The 16,562-nt window shown below is 44.4% G+C and overlaps 1 protein-coding gene across 4 annotated transcripts in view; it reads left to right on the forward strand.

Moving 5' to 3' along the window:
- LOC125133349 (calmodulin-binding transcription activator 1-like) overlaps positions 1-16,562 on the forward strand; it is a 427,467-nt gene that overhangs the window by 26,498 nt on the left and 384,407 nt on the right. For all 4 annotated transcript variants that reach the window (XM_047791463.1, XM_047791464.1, XM_047791460.1 and 1 more), the window contains exons 2-3: positions 2,716-2,785; positions 7,871-7,989. In XM_047791463.1, coding sequence (XP_047647419.1) covers positions 2,716-2,785; positions 7,871-7,989 — 189 coding nt within the window. The remainder of the gene's footprint in view (positions 1-2,715; positions 2,786-7,870; positions 7,990-16,562) is intronic.

A 16,562-nucleotide genomic window follows, 5' to 3' on the forward strand; every position in this document is an offset into this window, starting at 1 on the left:
AATTGTTTTCAACATTTAATTTTTTCACTTATTGTCATTTAGTATATTTTATCATTGAGCTTTTTCCCCCTTTTTTAAGGTTTTATTGTGAAGTATAGTTGACTTACAGGGTTGTGATAATCTCTGCCGTACAACTATCCTCAAACTTCGAAGGACTTAAAAGACCTTTTTTGTGAAGCCATTTGTGAGTGTGTCTCTCTGTGCATTACTGGTTGTTGAAACTTTTGATAAGACCATTATTCAGATGTCTGGCTCAGAGGTAAAGCTAAGCTATCTCGTTTTGGTAATTGGAAGCCAGAAAATGTTAAGACTTGAACATAACACCTTCTTTTTAACATCGTAGAATTTCAAGTTTCAGTTTGAAACCACGTTAAGATGAGATGTTGCATGGCTGTGGTGAGAAGGCTGTTGCCGGTGACTCTGGCAGATGTTACCCCAAATCTAGAATTTCACACTTGTAGTCAGGCCAAGAAACGAATTTTGAATTTTCCAAAGGAGCGGGAATTCTGAGGATGGTCCAGAGTTCCTGGGGAGGATGCTCAGGCCCAGGTTGCTGAGTTAGTAATTAGCGCTACCCATTCGGCCAAGTGGGAGGAGGACTGTAAACGTCCCGGGACCGGAAGTTTCCAGAAACAAGAAGGAAATATATATACGTAGGAGCAGATGGTTGACCTGGTAGCTCGGAGTCTACCTGCGGGAAAGATACAGTCTCTGGGGAAACCCTGATCATGGATTTAGATCCACGAGAGGAAAGGAAAATTAAAAATTCATGGAAGCAAGTTGAGTGGCACAAAGAAAATCCAGGCCGTCATCAGTTTATTCTCAGAAATGTCGCCATTGTTAAAGGTTGTCCTTATTAACATGGCGACAGCAGCGATTTCTGTTTGACTGGTACTTTGGAGACGAAAGCAGTATTTTGGGCATTACTCCATCCAGTTCTCCCAGCAGCCCAGTGCAGAGAGAGGGGTAGCGTCTGTCCTTTGTTGGCTGAGCTGAGAGAGGGGTTAAATTACTTTCCCGAGGACAGTTACTACGCTAGCGTACTGCGCTCTCTATATTTTCAGTATAAAATGTTGAGGGTGATGGTTGAACTTGGGAGCTACCTTCAGTTTTCTAGGTGTGTGAATATCGTGCTGGAGGAGTAATGTAAAAATTCATTTAATACTGTAACTGAACAAAAAGGAACCGAAAGTAATGGGCTGGCGAGACTCAAGGAAATTTTTTCTCTTTTTTTAAAGTTACCATTGTGGGAGTTCCTTGGCGGCCTAAGGTTAAAGATGTGGCATTGTCACTGCTGTGGCTTGGGTCACTGTTGTGGCACTGGTTCGATCCCTGGCCCGGGAACTTCTGCATGTCCCCCCCCCCAATAAAGTTACCATTGTATACACAGGTTTTTATTTTTATTGTTATTTTTTGTCCATACCTGAGGCATCTGGAAGTTCCTGGGCCAGCAATCAACTCCAAACTGCAGCTGCGACCTTCACCACAGCTGTAGGAACTCCAGATCCTTAACCCACTGCACTGGGCTGGGGATCAAACCGGCACCCCTGCAGAGACAGTGGAGGATCCTTAACCTGCTGTGCCACAGCAGGAACTTCCTGCACACAGGTTTTGTTTTTTTTTTTTTTTTTGTCTTTTTGGGGCCGCACCTGCGGCATATGGGGGTTCCCAGGCTGGGGGTCTAATCAGAGCTGTAGCCGCTGGCCTACGCCACAGCCATGCCAGATCCAAGCCCCGTCTCCGACCTATGCTGGATCCTTAACCCACTGAGTAAGGCCAGGGATCGAACCTCATGGTTCCTAGTTGGATTTGTTTGTTTCCGCTGCACCATGATGGGAACTCCTGTACACAGGTTCTTATTTGAAACCTTTGATTTGATCTCCATGAAGCAGCCTGAGAGCAGAGACCTGGGTCTTTCACCTTCTTCCTGGCTTCCTCCCCCACCATGCTGCTAGTTGGCTCTCTGTAGAGTCTTTCGAAAGAGTTGGGTATGAGGCTTAACTGTTGGGAAGTGGTTAATAATGTCGTTGAGTATTGACGGTGCTGCTGAATGAAATGGCTCTGGTTCTTCCTAGTAACACATGTATGTACAGCACATATGCTCCTTGTTAAAAAAAACAGCTCCCCGGTAATACAGGTTCACCAGCATGTATCTTTCTTCACACATGGGTATTTTAAGTTTTGAAGCACTCTTAAACCTGCAGGAAAATTGCAAGTGTAGCACAAAGGACTTTTTTCCCCTTGAACTTCATAAGAGTAAGTTGCCAGCAGTTTCACCATCCTCAAATACCTTATTATGTGTTTCTTATAAACCAGAATGTTCTCCTCCATCACCACGATACAGAATGAAAATCAGGAAATGAGCACCCAGACCTTTCTGCCGTGGAATCCTCAGAGCTCTTCCCGTTGTGCCAGTTGCCCCAGTGGTGACCTTGTATCAGGGAGCCCGGCGGGGGCCCTGGGTCCCCCTGGGTGGTCTCCCCGACCTCCGTTCACCCAGAACCGTTCTCCATGGAATCCTTTCTGGCTTCCATGACCTTGACGCTCTCCAAGATGACAGGCCAGTCATTTTGTGGAATGTCCCTCAAATTGGATTTGTTTCATGTTTTCTCATGATTAGATTTAGGTTTTGCATCTTTGGCAGGAATATCACAGAAGAGCCAGTGTTTATCTTTTTCAAAGATTAGTTTTACATTTTATTTTCTGTTTCCTTAGAGCGTTTCCCAAAGTGTATTCTGCGGAGCTAGCACCTACTGTGTTCTCAACACCGTGCCGCCTCTAGAAGGTAGGATCCGAAGCTTCTGACTTACAGAAGGGGCGGGCGTGGCTCTGAGAGTAACTTCAGCCATCACGGCAGTGCAGGAGATAGCCTGCGCCAGCACTTGGAAGGCCTGGGTTCTGCCTCTGACTTGCTGTGTGATCTTAGATGAGTTACTTAATCCTTCTGGGGGTCGCAAAAAACTACTCCCCTCGTGAAGTTTCTGTGAGGATTAAAGAGGCCAAGGGTTTAATCCCATGGAAAAGTCAAAGCACTGTGCAGATGTTAGATATGCTAATAGGACAGTTCTGTAATTCTAGTGTCAGATTCCAGGTGGCTTAGGCTAGGAGGCCCGTGGGAAAAGCCAGAAGTCATGTCTCAGCCCCCTTTGAACCGCTGGCTGGCTGTCGATCTTGGGCAAATTAATCGGAACCTCGGGTTCTTCGTCTGGAAAGTGGGGGTGAGGATTAAATGAGAGAACACAATGTAAAATCCTTTCTGGATGCCTGATATAGAGCCTCGCCAGTGTCTGCTCCCTCATAAATAGCACGAAATAAATACACTCGATCACACGTAGCTCAAATTGACCTTGAATGGAGTGAAGCCGGAGAGGTGCCCCAACACCCACACTAAAGCTGTTGATGGCAAGGCTTCTGGGCCTCCCCACTTTATCTAGCCCTGCCTCCATGTTTTTCAATTAAAACTGGAAATGCAGATAAATAGGGAGAAGTTTAGGAACCTGAGCCTGAGTTGACCTAAACCTGGGTCAGAGTTTTGGTAACATGATTGACAGGGAAAGGGTAAATTGGGGTCAATAGGGGGCACCTAAAAATAGAAAGGGGTAAGATTTGATGATCACACACACTAAGAAGAGGGAAGGGGGTTGTGAAATAGCAAAATTATATTTTTCTATTTAAAAAAACCTTAAAAAAAATTTTTTTATGGCTACGCCAATGGCATATGGAAGTTCCTGGGCCAGGGATCAAATCTGAGCCCCCCCCCCCCCCCCCCGTGGCAACGCCGGATCCTTTAGTGCACTGCACCTGGCTGGGAATCAAACCTGCGCCTCCTCAGCCACCCGAGCTGCTGCAGTTGGACTCTTAACCCACTGTGCCACAGCGGGAACTCCAAAAAACCTTAATTTTTGTAACCTTGAAAAAATCTTTTGGACAATTACAACTGCGTTTAATTCATTTCGGAGAGTTCCTTTGGAAAAGAATAAGAGATCATACCAGTGCTTGGCACATGGTTGGTGCTTAATGAATATTTATTTTGGATGAAGAATGATTTGAGGATCCGAGGTTAGTAATGGCAGTATTTGCTGCTGTGAGCACTGCACTGACTCGAATGTAACAATATGCGCCTATGTTTTCCTGAATCAGTTCCTAGCCTACTAATTAAATCTAAGCACATAATAATTAGAGCTAAACAGAAAATTGTAGAGCTTCCTTTTAATTTTACTACTCCACGTTGTTGATCAAATATATTCCCAGTAAGAGTTAGCAGTTTGATACACTGTTAGACCAACCGATTTTTTCAATAGTTTGTTCTGGAGGTTGAGAGATTAGTCGTAATCAACTTGATTGAATAACAGGGTTTGTAGTTAGTCACAAACCCCAAATTATTTAATTTTTATTAATTATGAGTCAAACTAAAACACATGCCTCCTTTCCAGGTTAGCGTTAGCCCAGTTGTGATTTACAAACTTCCAGACGTCAGCAGGGAGCCCAAGGAAGAGGTCAGAGACCACTCTTTGGATTTAAATGAAGGACTCGAAAGGCGACATCTCACATTTAGAAATGAAACACGAAAATGAGGATTCTGCTCTTTGCCTCATTAAGTGAATGGGCATTTTTGTACATTTTGGAAAGTTTTCATTGAGTTATGCTACGGCTCTAAAATTATTATTTGGAAAATATCTGAAGTTTGACCGGCAAGGGCGGTTCAGTCTCTAGAGTTATAGCTGTCAGCCAATCAAATCATGTGTCAATTTCAAGAGCTTTCACGAGTTATTTTTGTTGTGAAGTGGGTTAGAAAATTGTTTTGTGAAGTCATTGATCATACATGCGTATTTTGCTAGCTAATGATAATGAAACGTTTTACTGGGTTTGGTTGACACTCCATTTTGCAGTGTCAGAGTTTAACTGTTGGGACTAAATGCTGAGCTGCAGTTGAAACCATTCTGTCCCTTTTAATGTTAACTCAAGATCCTATTAGGATCCTTCTACCGAGACAAGGATTTAAAAACCGCTGCATGTTTTATCTAATTATTATATCATTTACAGTCATTCCAAAAACAGTCCAAAGCAGTGTGTAATTGAAAACACAGTTTTGCACAGCATAGCTGTGTGAACAGCTCTTTTCTGGTGTGAAAGCAGAGTTAACTCTTTTTCACACTTTAACTAGAAAAACCGAAATTTGAAAATGTGGGCTTTAACATGTTGGCTGTTTGAGTTCCTGATATTCTTTCCCCAGTATTAAAATTGCCATCTTCATAATGCACAGTGGGAAAATTTACCCAACGTGAAGTTTCTTAAAAACATCCAATTTATATTCAGCATGAACCTAAAATTCTGGAAATAGCACAGTTTAAAAACTGATTACGGGGAACCCATTGGCCTGTCATACTTCTGTTCCTTTTGAACCCATGGCTGCACATCCCCATAAAGTGCTAAATTTAGAAACTTGATTGAGACGCTGCTTACATAGCCATTCTCCTTTTCCTCTTTAAAAGCCTTTGGGCCGATTCACCGCTGCCTGACTTGATATCATAGAGGGAGACGGAAGCCTCTGCTAGAGCAGTTAGTGTGCTGTTGAGAAGAGGACGCAGTCTCTCCGTCTCGCTCCCCTTCTTTCCCCCTCTACACACACACACACACACACACACACACGTTTTATGCCCCAGGACAGCCGGCTTCTTCAAGGAGGTTGAAAGGACAGGTAATTAAATACATCAAGTTGAGACCACAGATGTAGAAGCTGGGGTTTGATATTATCTTCATGGTCAAAATTATACGGAAGTCCTTTTCTCCGAGATAGGACGCGTCATATACAATGCAGGGTGAGCCGGTTCACTGAGCCCCAGCGTGGTGCTGTTCTCCCAAAAGGTACCCTGTAAAATTGGTCAATAGCAGAATGGAGTATTGATTTAGAATTTCACCTCTACTTTAAGAATCATACACAGACCATGGGAGATTTTTAAAAAGCAGAGGAAAATCACTGTAGGGGAAGCGAGGAGGGAGGGAGCACTCCTGGGACCCGCCCGGGTGTGCTGCACTTTCAAGTTTTACGGCCTGGTGCCTCCCTCCCTCGGGCCCACAGTGCAGGGAGCCAGCATAAGAACATGAAATCACCGAGGTTTTATGGTGGGTCATTAACACAGAACTTTCTATGAACTTTCTTTATGTTAACGCACTTTCTTTTTTGGTTTCATAGTAGGATTTTTGAAAAAGTTTATTTTGCTATCAAACAAATTTTGGATTCTTGAAAGCAGTCACTTTTTAAATTTTTCAAGTTTTTATACTGCTTATAGAAATAGAGGATAGGCATTATAATTCAATTGGTTGTGTAGTTCATGGACCAAAAAAGATTTAGTACGCTAAAACTCTCTTAAGTTCCTCCCTATAAAATAGTTCCATATGATGTAGTAAATTTTTCTAGACTTTATTTCATGCCCAATATTTTCCTGTTAAGGTCTTTTCCTTGAGAAATGTTTTAATCAGATGAGAAATGTTTGGAGAAAATTTTCTTAGGACTATAGAAAAGATTTTTTATTCTTTTATGTTTTTCACATGTTCAAAAAATGGGCCGTGCTAAACAAAATTGTAGTAAATGATTGGAAAAGTGTATTATTGTATTTGACTTTGAACATTCTTAGCTGATACCTCTCTGCCTATATAAGGTTGTTTAATTGCAGGGCATTTAAAATCACTGAGTGTGACAGTCAGTTCTGTGGGGACCTAGGCCTGGAGGAGAATTCGAGATTACCTAGTTCTCCTTGATTTGGGAAAACCGAACATATTAAGTAACTTACCCAAGGTCACACAATGAGAAAGTAGCAGAACTGGGCCTGAATCCTGGACTCTAGACTTGGAGTCCCTTTCTTCCTCACTGATATGAGAATGAATTATTTCGATTCAGTCCTCAGATTTTAATGGGTTGCTCCTTGGTACCCAGTTATGCGTTGCACCCTTTGGCTGCTGGGGCTTCCATGGGGCATCACGCATAACTGGAGTGGGCAGTTGGAAACCTTGGCCTCCCTGTGTCACACCTGGCAAGAAAACTTGCGCCAGGCCAAGGGACTCGGTTACAGGAGTGAAACAAGGTATTATGTGTAAATAAATGAATGAACTAATACATAAAGGAAATGATCTCTTTTAGAACGTGTTGGGAAGACTGGTTATCAGGTAGTCGGACGAACCGTCCAGGCCGAAAGGAAATGAATGTTTCTCTCACTGACTTAGAAGAGTTACATTTGGATGAAAGATGTTACAATTGTGTAGATATATGTATGTAAATCAAGTTAATTAAAATGACAGGCTTTTAGATTTAGGCTAGAAAGGCCAGCCTCTCTATTACCTAGACAGCTAACTGCACGTTTAAATTCCTCGTATTTCTAAGATTTGTGATTTTTGTTTTGAAAGGATAAGTCTCATTTGTATTCTAGGGGGTGAAGTCGTATTAGTTTATTAATAAAGCAAGTAGTCGTATTTTATTATAATCGTTCCTGAAACACTTCAACCCTTTTGAGCTGGTCGAGAGCAGTTTTCTGGGTTTTGTGAGGTTAAATCATTTTGTCCTTTTGACGCACTCCATGGAAGCCCGGGGAAAGAGCCTTTAAGAGCAGAATTCTGGTTGCCGGCAGCTGCTGGAACATTCCCCGTTCACTGGCCTGCCACGGAGCAAAATGCTCAGCCTTAGTTTCGAGGCTCTGCACGAGCTTCCTGCTGCCCTCTGTCTGCTGAGAGCGGGACCGAGTGCTGTTGCCGAAGCGCAGCGATGCTCCTGGTCTGCTGGGGACCAAGCTGAGCTGTCGCCTCGGACCTTCGCCAGTGTGCTTAAAAGGAGACCTTCTCTACGATTTTCTCTGAATTTGTTGTTTTCTCTTTATAGATGATCATGGGAACAGCAATAGTAGTCATGTAAAAATCTTTTTACCGAAAAAGCTGCTTGAATGTCTGCCGAAATGTTCAAGTTTACCCAAAGAGAGGCACCGCTGGAACACTAATGAGGTAGATAATTTCTATTTTTAGGGGTATCTTTTTTTTTAAGGGCACACTTGTTAGGTCATTTTGCCTAGTGCTACTTGATGTTAGTTTAAAATTCAAAATATTGAACTAGGAAATTGTAAACGAGAAGATACTTAATCTGGATTTGACAGAAACGAACATGCTTCGTGAACTCTCTCCGACTGGCTTGGCTTGAGTTGAAAAATATAAACTGTGCACGCTGACTTACTAAGGTAGCATGAGTTTCTCTCTCTTTGTGTGTTCTTGCATTTTGGTGTCTTGGGTTTGACGGTTGACTCTGTCTGCATCTCAGTTAAACCTTAGTTCTTTTTTGTTGTCCTGCATTACTGAAGATCCAGCCCCAGTGTTCCCCAGAACACGCAGCGTCTTGACAGGGTGAGGTTTCTGTAGGACTGGAACCGGGAAGGGCAGGCTTCTTTATTCGCAAAATAGCTCTTGTCCTCTCGGATGGGGAAGGTTTGCACGGAGAATCATGTGGTTTACCGTAACGGCAGGAATTCGTACTACGAATGCAGGCTGCGTCGGTCGGGGTTGTCGGCTGTTCCTGTGACACGCGGGTCGGGAGGAAGATGGGTGAGGCAGAGCGAATCAGAGCTGACCTTCTTGGAGGATGTTTCTTGTTCTGGTACATCTTAATCCGGGCTGGGGTGGATTGCTTTGTCATCTTTTTTATCTTGAAATCTGAATATTTCTGTTTGGAATAACACCTGTTTGGTGTGGTGATGAGAATTGGGCCTGTGTCTATCAAGCTGGGCATTCTCTTCCTTTAGTTCAGTGGCTGGGGTTACTGGTTTTGTGAAGCTGGTCTAAATCAGTTCATTTTGCTGGTTCAACACTCATTTCCAAGTTAAGTATAACACCCTATCCTGTGTTGAGCACCTAGTTTTGTTAAGACTCAAGAAGAAAAGAGTGCTGCCTATTTCCTGTTATTTTTAAAAAATTGTTTTGCTCGGATTCTTGACTGAGAATGCTTTTGAGTTACAAGAGGTATATATGGATGAAAGTCTCTTTACTTACCCTGGTTTACAGATTGAAGTACTCACTAGAGCCTCCTAGTTTTAGTACCTCGTCTCAGCTGATTTTAAATGTAAGGTATGTACATTTGATTATTTGCATATATTATATTCCCCCTCAGACAGTACTTTTGCTTTGCCAAACATTAGCTAGAGGCCTGTTTTTAATCAGTCATCTATTAGCTGTTTCAAACATTTTAGACATGAAAACAAAGTAAATGTGCTGAAAACCAGTCTTAATCATAGATTGTTCCTCTGCCAGCAAAATAGTACAATTTGGGAGCCATTCATCAGGTCAAAACTAGGTTGTGAAATATTTTAAAAAGTCAGTATGTTTCTTAGTATTCCCTGAAACATGGATTTCATGCCGTGTTATTATTATATGTGAGTTCTAGTTTACTTATAAATCTAACAAAATATATATTTTTATATGAAATTGGGAATTTAATTATGACGAGATTATATTTGAAACCAGCAATTGCTTAGTGAATTAAAATTGGTGGACCTAAGAGTCTTGTCAAGCTGGAGCGCCAGAAATTTCGTTGGTGGATTATTTGGATCGGTGGTTTCAAAACTTTTTTGGAGCTTTGGAGCACAGTCCTTTGGCTTTCACATACTTACTTACCTCTAATTTATTTACATGTTCCGCTTGACTAATGATCTGGATAAATGGTGAAACACCCAGTGAGGAAGTTCTGTAGAGGACAAGATTAAAAGGGAGACAGGGGTTGTTCTGCCTTATCTTTAAGGCCCCCAGTTCACAGAGCCCCCTGGGGGCCCATTGATTGGGTCCCCGTGTGCCTGATGGCCACTTCCCTGGGGGGGAGAGCGCATCCCTCTCTGAGCCCTGCCATGTGAGATGGGTTCAGGGGACCGTGCGTCATTTGCACAAGCTGCCGCTCCTGCTGGAGACGTGGGTGCTCCTGCGGGGGGATGGGGGCCCGGCTGCCCAGCGGCCTGGTGGTCCCCGAGCTGCCCAGGGGCGGGGGCCCACGCCCTCTTCTCTTGCCGTCAATTGTTCCAGTGACTTGTCAGCTCAACACCGACAGGAGCTCTTACGACAGAGCTGAACGTTGGCCCGTGTTTCTGTGTGGAGGACTTGGGTTTTTTTCTCATTTCTTTTTGGCTTTAGGGAAGAGAGCGGAATCCTGGAGTGACAGACAGCAGGGTTGTTAATTCTGTAGGTGTCACGTGGTCATGGTTACCTGTCTTGTTTTTTTTTTTTTTTTGTGCGCACTGGCTTGGACAGTGGGAAGAAAACGGTCGGTGCTTGCGTGGAAGCGCTTACTCCCTCCGTCTCGCTGGGTGCTGGCATCTCCCGGGCCCTGCAGCCCGCCATCCTCAGCATTGCCACTGAGGCCCGGAGCAGACGCGCCTCCGCAGGCTTGTCCCTCGCCGGGGCTTTGTGACACCTCCTGCGTGGCTCACGGGGTAGAGTGTGGTCCCAGCGCTTTACGAAGGGCCTGTTTTCCCACTGGCGTCGGGACGGGTTTTGCTGTGTTGGGTGGAGGACCACCCGGCGGCGGCAGCCTGCAATCGGGAGCTGTGTTGTGCAAAGACTGCGCCCCTGTGGATCCCACTTCCCGGGACAAGGCCCGCCCCGAGGGGCGTAGCGCAGAGCCCAGCGGATGCGTGTTTTCCATCTCACTCTCTGCACCGCTTTTGTTCACGAACCAGGCTGGCAGCCGGGTTGCCTGTCCGAGATGTCAGCTGTTGGTGTTCTGTGTCGCCCGTGCCCTCTTTGCTCTGCTGGCTGTGTACAGTGGCGCTCCTGGCTATGATCTGACACCTCTGTATGTTTGAGCCATTCTCTTGCTCAGACCTGGGTGTAGTATCTGTGATTGCCTGGGAGAAGCCGGCTTTATGCTGGGCAAGGGCCTCTGTGGCAAGAGGGGCAGTGAGACTGTGCCCGTTCAAGGACTGCCAGTTCTTGGGCACGGTGCTGGTGCCAGGATACTCTCCACAGCTGTTTCTGAGCCTTGCAAGGGTGTGGCAAGGTGTGTAATGTGCTGTTTCTGAGCCTCGCGAGGGTGTGGCAAGGCGTGTAATGTTTTCTTTTCCAGATGAGGGAGTGTTGGTAAAAAGAGGTGACATAATTGGGTCAAGCTAGCACATCTGATAGGGCCTGTCTCTGTCCTAGCTTAATTTCTTCCACGCGGCTTTTTACTTTCTTAGGGACATTCATTCTGTTGTGTGTTGTCTAGACTTTTAGTCAAAGACCCATAACCCTTAACCATTAAGGCACATGGTTAGTGTACCCGGCAAATCCATTCTGTACTTTAGTTTTGGATTAAAAAGAGTTAATGTAGGGAGTTCCCTGGTGGCCTACTAGTTAAGGACCTGGCATTGTCACTGTGGCTCGGGTCGTTGCTCTGGTGCTGGCTTGATCCCTTTTGTATGCTGCGGTGCAGCCAAAAAAAAGAGTTAATATATACCACTGGTATTGTGGTAAAGGGGAAAGCCACTAAGAGGGAAGACTCTCAGAAGAAGATGAGAGAGATCTTAGCCACTTAAGCTACTTTTCACCTTTTCTGACTCCTCGGAATAGATGAACTCTCCTGCCCTTCTCGAATGCTCTTTGCAGGTGCAAAATAAATGTTGTCTCTAAAAACAAATCGGTTTTAGGTTATGCTTTCTCAACCAGGAACACTCTTCCCAGGTTCTGAAAACCGTCAGGAAATGATGATGATACTGGCAGTCATGGCGGCTGACTTCCGGTGGGCATCTGTCGTCTGCTAGTAATCACATTTACTCCGTGAATTAATCCTAGGAGGTAGGTTGTGTGAAGATTCTCATGCTGTAGATGAGGAACCTTGAACCCTAGAGACATCACTGTGTGGAGCCTCTGTTCTCGACACCTCTGTCCCAGAGAACAGCGCCCAGTAGATCGCCCCAGAGTTTTGCACCAGTCAGGGACTCCTCATCCTTTCATTGGCTTCCTTTTTTTTTTGTCTTTTGTCTTTTTTGTTGTTGTTGTTGCTATTTCTTGGGCCGCTCCCGCGGCATATGGAGGTTCCCAGGCTAGGGGTCAAATCGGAGCTGTAGCCACCGGCCTATGCCAGAGCCACAGCAACGCAGGATCCGAGCCGCGTCTGCAACCTACACCACAGCTCACGGCAACGCCGGATCGTTAACCCACTGAGCAAGGGCAGGGACCGAACCCGCAACCTCATGGTTCCTAGTCGGATTCGTTAACCACTGCGCCACGACGGGAACTCCTGGCTTCTTTTTTCATTTCAGCTATTGTACATAGACTTAATGTATTTTTAAAGGTTTTTTTTTTTTTTTTTTAAAGTAGCATTCATTTCGTAGGGAAGGCGTTCTCATTCTTAATTATGAATATTGATACATGGGCTCTGGATAGGAAAGAAAATATGTTACAAGTAGAAATTCGGTACCGATGCAGGACGCGAGGGTTAGGCTTGATTTTTCCATCCTGGGCAGGAGGGCAAGAGGGTGCTAAACACAAGGCACATTTGTGAAAGAGCTAACCCTTGTTTCATAATCCATTTGGTGTTCACATCTTCATGAGGTGATCCGTTCGGAGAGTTCTGCATTTTAAGTTAATATTTGTAAGGCCCAGAGCCAGACATCATTATGCTAATTCAGCTTTCTGATTGCACAAATGACTCCTTCATAATTACACATATTAGTACTCCATATATGTTGTCCAGACTGAAATTTCTTTTGTTTAGTCATTCATTAGCTGTTTGACTTAAAATATAACTCCTGCATTCCCCACTTGCTGGGTCTAGATTTCAAATGGCGTTCTTCCAAAGCCAGGCTAATGCAGCACCAGGAACCTTTTACAATGAAAACGTCTCCTTAAGTATGTTTGCATCATTTTTGTGTGCTGCTAGCTTTGAGCTAGTTATGCTCTCTTTTGTTTGTTTTTCCTCTAATGCAAAATTTCTCAAGAGTAAACCAGAAAGAATTCTAATTTGAATTGATCTTAAGAAAGTTGCATCAGAGGTTTGTAGTTGGTGGTAGTTTCAGAGATTCTCATATTAAATGCATTTTTTTTTTTAAATGGTAAACGTTTCTTTACTAGGTGCTCGGCTGCACCAGACTCTGAGGAAGAAAAGCCCCTTGATTGTGATGCTTTCTAAAGGGAGAGAGTTACCCTTTTAAATCCTGACTATGTGTTTTTCCCCAACTTTTTATATTCAAGTAAGAAAAATGGACTTTAAGACTGGAAATTATTAAATGATGTTTCATTTCAGTTATTTTGTTTTAACAAGAGGCCACCTTACTTTAAAAAAAGTTTTAAAATCATTTGTTGTATGGGCACATATACTTGAGTACTTTTGTGTTTTTAATTTTCCTCTAACTTAAAAAGTCATAGATTTAGGGCTGTAATTTTTTCAGTGATTGGTTTTGCTAGTGTATTTCTGTGTCATCTTTTCGAAACATCGACCCACATTTTGGGGGCATCATTTAAGATTCTTCAAATTTTCAAGATGTAAGCCAAACTGAAAAGTATTTTTATACTCTGATTGTGAAGGTGAGTGAGATATTTTGGCAGTGTTAAGGGTTTGACCAGTCCCAGATCATTCTCTGAGGCTAGGCAGGGGGCTTTTCTGTTTAAATCACAGATAGGAAAATGCACACACGCCCAGCAGCAGAGATAGCCAGGCTTTCAGTGTGACACCGTTGGCCTTCTGAATAGAGTCTCTGGTAGCAGATTTGAAAGTAAAAGTGGTAGTTTTGTAGCAGTTGGGTTAGCTGTAATCCCTGTGTTTAACTTAGCAGTTAGTGTGAAGGAGGCGAATGCAGATGAACACAGGCCTGTTTGTCAGCCAGCCTGAATCCCTGTAGCTTGGGTGGATTGCAGGGCTGGGCCCAGAGCGCCCTACATACCACGAAGAGCCATGGGTACAGATGGGTTGGCTCCAGGGAGCGGTAAAAGAAGCCAGTCTTACCTGCACAGCAGGGGGCTGCCTGGAAAATTGGAATAGGATGGTAAAGGAATTTTTCTTTCAAGGAAGGAAATTTCTGTAGATCCAGCCTGGTTTGACCTAAATTATTTTTGTTAAATTACTTCAAAATGTAGCACTTAGAAGTCTCTTTGGCCCATACTCAGTGTTGAATGAATGAAATATGTAAAAACATGCAAAAAAGCACAAATTTCTTCGTTCTTAGAGGAGTTCTGTGAATATAAAACTCAAATAGGTATATACATTACATAAAAAGAAACCACAAAACTAGTAAAAATTGGAGTTCCCGTCGTGGCTCAGTGGTTAACGAATCCGACTAGGAACTATGAGGTTGTGGGTTCGATCCCTGGCCTTGCTCATTGGGTTAAGGATTCGGCGTTGCCGTGAGCTGTGGTGTAGTGTAGGTCACCAACTCTGCTCAGATCCCACGTTGCTGTGGCTGTGGCAAAGGCCGGTGGCTATGGCTCCGATTAGACCCCTAGCCTGGGAACCTCCATACTCCATGGGTGCGGTCCTAGAAAAGACAAAAAAAAAACCCCACAAAAAAACCTAGTAAAAATTTATAGTAATAGTATTAGTTAAGTGCAGTGGATGGTGTTGTGCCCAAACTAAATTGTCTCTTGCAAGATGAATATAATACTGACTGTTCTCAGGCAGGTTCTGTTTTTTTCTTTTGTCTTTTTTAGGGCGGCACCCATGGCATATAGAGGTTCTCAGGCTAGGAGTCGGATTGGAGCTGTGGCGGCCGGCCTGAGCCAGAGCCAGACAGGTTCTTTAGAAGTTGGCCTGTGCCCTGCAGTTTTCCACCCCTCTCTCTCTGTTGAACTATTCCGAAACTGCTTTTCGCCCAGCAAGCATTTCTCTAAGTCTCTTTTTAGGCCTTGGCACATATATATCATCGAGTCTTAGGTTCACTTCTGGTTTTTCTCATTAGTCCAAGAACAACTTAAATGACACTACTGGGCACAGGTGCAATTGTAGTCACAAATCACTACCTTGCGCAGTGAGTTTGTGTGTTAGGAGATATTTGTTACTGGTTTTGCTTTCTCAGGTTATAAATTTAAGATAAGAGATTAGAACTTTCTTAGTGAACCAAGGGATCTCTGACGTCTCGGGAAGGATATGGAACTAGCAGTCAGAAAGAGGTGTGTGGCTGAGGGTTGGCTAAGACACCTGCCCTGCCTCTTCTGTGTCTTCGGTGGTTACACCAGGTTGCCCTTGAAGACCTAAAGATTGGTTTTAGCCCACTGCTCCGGATTCAGAGGCTGGATCACTGCTTCCAGAGTTGTCTGGGCGTGCCAGCTGGGGAGGTTTTTTGGTTTTGTTTTGTTTTGTTTAAAACTCTCTTAATCATCTTTTTTCATTTCTTTCTTTCTTTCTTTTTTTTTTTTTTAATGGCCGTAACCACAGCATATGAAGTTCCTGGGCCAGGGCTTGAATCCCAGCCACAGCTGCAGCAGTGCTGGATCCTTTAACCCACCGTCTGGGCTGGGGATGAGACTTGCCCCTCCACAGCGACCCAAGCCACAGTCGGATTCTTAACCCACTTCGCTACGGTGGAACTCCGATTTTTATTTTTCAAGTGTACGATTCAGTGATCTTCAGTATGGACACAGTTGTGCACCCAGCACCACGATCTAATTCCACAACATTTTCGTCACCCAGCAGCTTGACAGTTTTCTGTCCCTTTGGCGTTGGTGGGTGGGCACCCTCAGGGGCAGGCAGCCTTTCTTCTGGGGACTGCATGTTCTTCTCTGATGTCCTCTCCAAGTTTTATACCTGTCTGGCACTAGAGATGAAAATTTAAACAGAGGGTGCTTTTGCCCATGTCTTAATATATAGTGTTGTCCCTGAGATTGGCTTTTTAAAAATGTTAAAGCACAGGAATTCCCTGGTGGCTCAGTGGGTTAAGGACCCAGCGTTGTCACTGCTGTGGCTCAGGTTCGACCCCTGATCCCAGAACTTCCACATGCCAGGCGCATCGTGATAAAAGGGTTAAAGTACAGGTGAGGGTGCATTTCCGACCCACATTTTTTAAGTTCCATGGAGAGGGCTCGAGTAGAGTTTTCAGTTTGCATTAAAGGTCTGTGTACTCTGCAGACTCTTTATCTTTGAGTTGTGCGGGGATAAAATGGTCCACTCTTTTCAGTGATGGCAGGAGGCTGGTGGTGATGGCTCCCAGGAGGAGAAGCCGAGCCCCGCTGAAAGGCCAGTGGGGACGGAGAAGGAACAGTACTTGAAAAGGTTGGCGTTCTTTACTTTAGTGATTTTTCAGGCCAAGCTGGCATCAGAATCACCTGGAGCGCTTGTCAAAACCCAGCTCGCTGGGCTCCACCCTCGGCATTTCTGGCCAGTAGGTCTGGGGTGGGGCCTGGGAGTGGGCGTGTCTAACAGGGTCCAGGTGAGACCCACCAGGTGAGGCGGCGCAGCCGCCTGGAGTGGTCTTCTGATCAGCTTCACTTGGCTTTCGGCTCGCCTCTGCTGCCCGCATCACGCAGGTATATTTTGCTGGGCTTTGGCTACAGGGGATGGGTTTGTACCCTTTTTTTGTAGTCTTTTTCTTGTGTCTCATGTGCCTAGAAGTCAGGGAATGCAGAATTTTTTT

The sequence above is a fragment of the Phacochoerus africanus genome, chromosome 8 (genome assembly GCF_016906955.1).
Source record: "Phacochoerus africanus isolate WHEZ1 chromosome 8, ROS_Pafr_v1, whole genome shotgun sequence".
Taxonomy (NCBI): domain Eukaryota; kingdom Metazoa; phylum Chordata; class Mammalia; order Artiodactyla; family Suidae; genus Phacochoerus; species Phacochoerus africanus.